The sequence below is a fragment of the Lactuca saligna genome, chromosome 3 (assembly GCF_052625555.1).
Source record: "Lactuca saligna cultivar CGN05327 chromosome 3, ASM5262555v1, whole genome shotgun sequence".
NCBI lineage: Eukaryota > Viridiplantae > Streptophyta > Magnoliopsida > Asterales > Asteraceae > Lactuca > Lactuca saligna.
Genome location: NC_136419.1, coordinates 182,995,050 through 183,001,807, shown reverse-complemented (window position 1 = coordinate 183,001,807; position 6,758 = coordinate 182,995,050). Strand labels below are relative to the sequence as shown.

The window sequence follows — 6,758 nt, the reverse complement described above, 5'->3', positions numbered from 1 at the left end:
CGTCCTATCATAAAACCTTTTTACTTGTAAAAGTGTGGCATCCTATCATAAAACCTTTTTACTTGTAAAAGTGTACACCTAGGTACATATAAAGACAAATAATATACATAATAGGTAACACTGAAAAGCACATGGAAGTACCATACAACGTTAGATAGGAATATTTGTTCAAAATACTATATAGTCACCTCTATGTCAAATGAGAAATCAACATAAGTATTTAACTTTGTGTCATCCACTAAAACACCATTTAAATAATCAATTAAACTCATTTAAACCTATAACGTCTCTTAGCCACCTATTGGCTTAAATTCATTTCAACCTATAGAGTCGCTTGGCCCCCTATAAATCATAACGTAGAAGCATAAGATCTACAAAACCATACGAAGGAAGCTAGCACCAAAGATATCCCATTATTGGGGTACAGGTTGGAAAATCTCATGCACCAGAGATATCCCACTATATATTCCGGATGCAAAACATCATAAAATCTTAGACCATTTGGTATACCGAGCACGAGCAAGGTCGTGGTCTACGTGGCCATGGAAGTTCATCGTGCACACCATCCCGATCTTTCATGGTCGGCCGTGGTCGTGCTCACTCGTGGTGCAGTCAACGAAAGTAAACGTCTAGTAGGGAAAGAGGAGGAACAAGGCATGTCTGTTATTTAAGGGAAAGAGATGATCAAAACTTTCAGAAATTGCCAATTTCAGTCCTTAGATTTACCCATATTAACAAAACTTGCCTTATTTTATTGTATTTTTTATTTAAAAAAATAAAAAATAATGATGTGGAGTGGTGTGTTAGTGGTAGGTATCCCATGTTAGTGGTAGGGAAATGTGGTGCTGATGTGGCACCCACCACATATATGGTATGTGGTGGACATAACGGATGACCTTTGGTCAAAATCGTAGGGCATTAGTTGTATGTTATATGCCACGTCGTACATCAAGTATAATTTAGTCTTTGACATGAAATTTTTTAATAAATTTAAACTTTCCTCTTTGACATGAAATTTTAAATAAATTTAAACTTTCTTTAAAACTTTTAGTTTTTGCCATGTAAATAGATTTAAATTTCTGACAATAATTTTTAATAAAAGTATAATTTTAAATTTAAGTATTAAAACTTCCGAAGAACACATGACAAGTCAAGTTGGAGCTTTATAAAGAGTTTGACTTGAATTCTCATCAAGATTTGAACTGGTATGTATTAATATGTTTGGATCAAAGTTGATTCAACTCGCTTTATTTGAACAATTTTTATTAATTGTTTGTAAGTTCTTTAAGCTTTAACATCAAACTTGCTACATCAAACATAATTTTGATTTATACTTTTTTAGGTATTCAAGCTCTCGAGTAGAGCTCACTACATTCTCAAGCCATGTTCGAGCCTTCATCACTAAATATGAGTTAACAGGGAAAACCTTATTTCTCTAACTTTCTTAGTTAAGTGGTTTCTTTCTATATTAATTGAAAAAAAAAACACATGCATATAGCTAGCTTATTAAATTAAATTATGTCTTTTTTAAGTTCATTAAGTAAAAAAGAAACAACACGCTAGCCTCTTCAAGAGATTATGTTTATTGTCTACTTAGAAGAAGAATCATGAACATAGATATATTCACAAGCAATAAACGCATACAACAAATAATCAATTAAACACCAACATTGTTCAAGAAGAAAAGGCACATACAAGAATGATGAAACTCAACCGAGTTCTTCTATCGATTGAGTCATTCTTTCTGCATTAAGTCAAAAAGAAACACTTAATACAACTTATCATGAATCATGATACATACATCAATCAATGCCAACCCACTTTCTAAAAGCCTTCACATGTCCAAGCCTTTTTCCTTGAGCCTCAGATCTAGCATCCGATAGTTTCATTCTTCTATAAAGACCCTTATGCAATTTCAAAAACTCACTTCTATACAACCACTTATCAAGATACATACCATGCCTCTTCATACACCCAATGACCTCCATCACCCTCTCAAAATAACCTCCTTTTAAAAAATTCAAAACCAAAACCTCATACAAATCTCTATTAATCGTCACATTTCCATCATCACAACTCCTCTTTATGTCACCCCATAAAATAGTAATCTCACGATACATTTCTAAAGAAGAATACCCCATCACCATGTATATATATGTTGCCACATTAGGATACACTTTCTTTTCTTGCATACTTTTATATGTTTTCAAAGCATCTTCAATCATTTTAGCCTTTGTGAAGAAGTAAATCGAGGAATTGAATTTGTAAATCGAACAATCTTTTTCCCCTTCTTTTGTTTCTTGAACTATACATTTAGCCAAATCCGATCTTCTACTAGCAGTAAAAATGTGAGAATCCATAAGGGAGGCCTCAGATATTTGTGGGACCCTTGTACTTTTATCAGATAATATTATACCGAGTCTCTTGACTTGTTTCAAAAGCCCTTCGGCTTCCCTATGCTTGTTACTTTCACAATAAGCTTTTAATAACAATGCATATGAATTAGAGAAAATAACGTTGCCTTTTCGTTCAATATCATCTAAAATGTCATGAGCAATTTCAAGCCACCCCACATGAATACACGCTTCAACAACATTAGAAATCAAATCTTTCATTTCTAATAAAACATTTTCCTTTTGTATTCGCCATAAAAGATTCGATAACTCACTAATCCTCCCTTGTTGCTTATACCCTACAATGAGCTTTCCAAGGGCATTATTGGAAATAACAAACTTTCCACTTCTATACATAACAAGCCCCTCGTTTCTTTCTTGTTTCATTAGATTTTCATCTACCAAATGAGGTAAAACCCGTAGTTTTAATCCCATTTTAAGATTCTGAGATCCAATTGGGATAACAAAAGGCTTCTTTTCTGTTAAATAGGGAATAACTTTTTTGCGACTTATCATGTCCAATATGAGTTCAGAAGCCGAATCAATGTCATTAAACTTGAAATGTAAACTCATAAGACTATCATAAAATTGAAAATAATGATGACCCAAAAAACCCGCCACCTCATCAACACAATCTTTGAATTTCTTTAACTCATCTCTTTGACCATTAATCACATGGATTCTTGCAATAGTTATGATGGTATACGCATCACCTACTACTCCCACTTGTGCCATTAACTCTATGATTTGATGAGCTTTGAAAGATAAGTTATAACTTGAGCAAGCATCAAGAACAAGGTTGAAAATTACAATATCGGGTTTAATCGGTTTGTTAGAACCCAAATGAAGAAAATGGTCACAAATTTGAATCAAGATATTTGATGCAAGATACGTACCGATTTCTTTTTTGACCAAATGAAGAGTGATTGACCCTAATAAGTTGTTTGATGGAATGATATTTTTCTCAATTATTGTTCTAAGAATCTTGGATGCAGGAATTGGCATTTGTGCTCTTGCTAAGGAGAGTGAGAGGTTGTGAAGGTGGTCAATGTGAAGCAAGTTTAACTTTTCTTTGGAGAGAGAAAGGGTTATATCGCATGCTCTTTGAAGCCATTTGGGTTCATTTGAGTAGGATAATTCGGTTATGAATTTGGTTAGTAAACGGGTGTCTGGTAAACCGTGAAGTTTTTTGAAATCTGTGTAAGCTTCCCATGCTTCATTTACTTGATGGTTTTTTACAAAAGTTTCAAGGTTTTTGAGTAGAATGTCATGGGAAGATCCTTCCCATGGAAGTGTTCTTGGATTTATGCTACTGGAGAGAAATTTGAGATGGATATTTGAGGGTATTTTAGGGAAAATGTCTGAAAGAGAAAACCTTCTGCAATTGTAGCGGATTAAGTAGAGATGAAACATGGATGCTCTCATGAGTGACCATGTTGTTTATGCATATTACCTTGAGAAAACTGAAAATGATTATTAGAAGGAAGTTAAAGAGGATTATGAATACTTAACAATATAGTTATCATAGAAGAAATGAGTTTGCATAACTCAGTTAGTTGCTGGACAATGAACTTAAAGATCTCCTAATTTCCAGTTACAAATACCCACTAATTTCAAGTAGGCATATTATCAAACACCTGGTGTTCGTCCTCACTTTCTTCAAAATTATCTAATTCTCATCAACAACTCAACAAATATTCCAACCGAATTAGTAATTTTACCAATGCAAGTCATGAATAAACAGATAAGACCAAAAACAAATCTTTTTATTAATTCAAGAATTCCATTAATGAATAGGCATCACCAGAGATCTCGACACAGAATTCCTACAAATATAACATATAATCTTTCCTTCCCATAAAATTTCGTTACAGTTTTCGACTTAAAACATCGCTTACAATCACAAGGTTCTCGTTTTACCAAGTTCTGAAGCTCAAAAATAAAACTTGACATAGTTGTCCTACGAACTAGTAAAGATATCAATTTGATCCCAAAACACATGAAATCAACAGCTGAAGTTTGCATTGAACTTGAGAGAGAGAGAGAGAGAGAGAGAGAGAGAGAGAGAGAGAGGTACCTGATTTGATTGGAGAGATTACCGGGAACGAACGTGAACGGGAGAAGGAAAGGAGGTGAAGGCAAATTAGTCGGAAGGTGACGCTTTGTGTAAAAGAAAAATATTGTAAATAATATTTTATCTTTTTATATACAAAAAAAATAAAAAAAAAGTATTCACAAAAAAAAAAAAGAATGTAACTTATGGATTATCATAACACTAATTATGTTAATTAACTTTTAACAAATATGAATTACATCTTTTTACTAAAAGTAACTTTATCAATTATCGAAAGTGCCATCCCCTTAAAAAAAAGTATATAATCATCAAATTAAAACAAAATACATTATTTGTATATAATTTTTTCGAATTAATTATGATTTATCAAAACAACATTTATTAAATAAAATATATTACATCTATAACAATTAATTTGTATTTCGAAAAAAAAAAATACAAAAAATTTAATCTTACACTTCAAAAAAATAATATATTTTTAAAAATGGTTAACTGTATCATTTAAGTGACCCACATCAATCTTTTTCAAGATCCACATAGAAAGTCAATTATAAAACACTAAATATATTATAGATGTGTCATGGTTTGAATCATTAACGTGTTGTATGAAATTCCACAACATATCAATCACTAGGTTGTTATTGTGGTAACAAAAAATAATTATTATAAATGGTGGTTCTTCTACTAAGACCATCTATAACTCATTCTCATTTTTTCCTCCAAAAATGGTGTAAAAAATGGGGTAAATAGTCATCTCCAACCCTATTTCATTTTTTACCCAATTTTTACTCCCAAATAGAATATTCCTAGTATATTTCATTTTTTCAACTTATATAGATTGTCAATTATACCCTTTCTACTAATTTGGTTTTAACAAATATATAATCTATATTTTTTTCATTACGATACTATTTAAATAAATAAGATTATATTTATAACACAGAATTATAAGTTTTTGTAAAATACGTTATCGTATTTTAAAATTTCAATATGTACTTAAATTTTCATATGAATTTGATAAACAAAAAATAAACTTTATATTTATAATTAATTAATATAATTTAATACATAATACAATATTATAAGTATTAAATAATACATTTAAATTATAATTAGTAGATAAAATAAACTAATAATGTATAAACATATAAAAAGAAGGACTAAAACTAACAACTCAAAGTTTATCTCCATTTTGGGGTATTTGGTGTTATACTATTTATTTCTCCCAAATAAAGGAATAAATGGGGTAGGGTTGAAGAGAAATTGGAGAAAAGTTGAAAAATAAGAGTGGATTGGAGATACTCTAAATGACCTTTGGGATAGAAAAATAAACAAAAGTGTAAACAAAAAATGATGAAATACATAACATTGTCTCTCTCAACACATTTGATGAATGGAATAAACAAATTTAGAACAATTTAAAAGATTCATGTGCATAGAGGCAACATTTTTTTGGGTAATCAAAGTAAAACTTTTGCTTTAAAAGAAGTTAAAGAAGAAAACAAGATGTTCTTCATAATGTGAACTTATTGACTTCTTATATAAGGATGAATCATCCAAAGCATCCACATACACAAACTTGTTCATATTAATGCAAGGAGTCTGCTTCATCACACATGTACCTTGGGCTTTTGCTTCATGCCTCATATGCTTGCATGTCTATGAATCGGTTTTTCACCCATTATGTAACATATCGCTAGCAAAAACTTATTTTTAATTGTCAACGCCCTCGATAAACCCCAAAAACCTCGTAATGTGTATGGATCATGCAATCAATGCAAGAGATATGAGGGATGAAACATACCTAAAAATAAATACAAAGTGCATGAACGATAAGCCTCAAAAACCTCATAAAATGTTTGGACCACATAATTATCACACATATGAAAGCATCATAATTGTCGTCATAACCCCCACAAACTCACTAAATCATCAAAGAATCATAATCAACATAAACTCATTATCAAATCATAAAAGAATAGAGGCTAGGTTTAAAACGAAAAAATGTCAAAATGTAGGTCTTTTGTAGAATAAATATAAAGCCAAATCGGGAGTTAACCTAAAAACCGACTAAATTTGTGAAACCAAAAAAGTACTTCTCAAGGATTATTTTTTTTTTTTTAGAAAAAATGAAAGTTTAGGTTTAAACCATAAAAATGAAAAATGCTTCGTCTTATACGTAATTAACCCTTAAGAGATAAATGATTAAAACATATAAGTGTGTATGAATTATTAACAAAACAGATTTAATAACCAATTAGTAGGAGAAACAATCTTAAAGTAAACATCTT

At 30.9% G+C, this 6,758-nt stretch overlaps 1 protein-coding gene across 1 annotated transcript; it reads right to left on the bottom strand.

The window, feature by feature from the left end:
- Positions 1-1,603: 1,603 nt before the first annotated feature.
- On the bottom strand, positions 1,604-4,567 carry LOC145037589 (Pentatricopeptide repeat (PPR) superfamily protein). Its single transcript, XM_078986284.1, has 2 exons — positions 4,471-4,567; positions 1,604-3,856 (listed from the first exon to the last, which is right to left on the bottom strand). The coding sequence occupies exon 2, from the start codon at positions 3,816-3,818 to the stop codon at positions 1,803-1,805; it is 2,016 nt and encodes a 671-aa protein (XP_078842410.1). The 5' UTR covers positions 3,819-3,856; positions 4,471-4,567; the 3' UTR covers positions 1,604-1,802.
- Positions 4,568-6,758: the final 2,191 nt, after the last annotated feature.

Coding starts and splice junctions, on each gene's coding strand:
- LOC145037589 (XM_078986284.1), bottom strand. CDS start 3,818: ATGAGAGCATCCATGTTTCATCTCTACTTAATCCGCTACAATTGCAGA.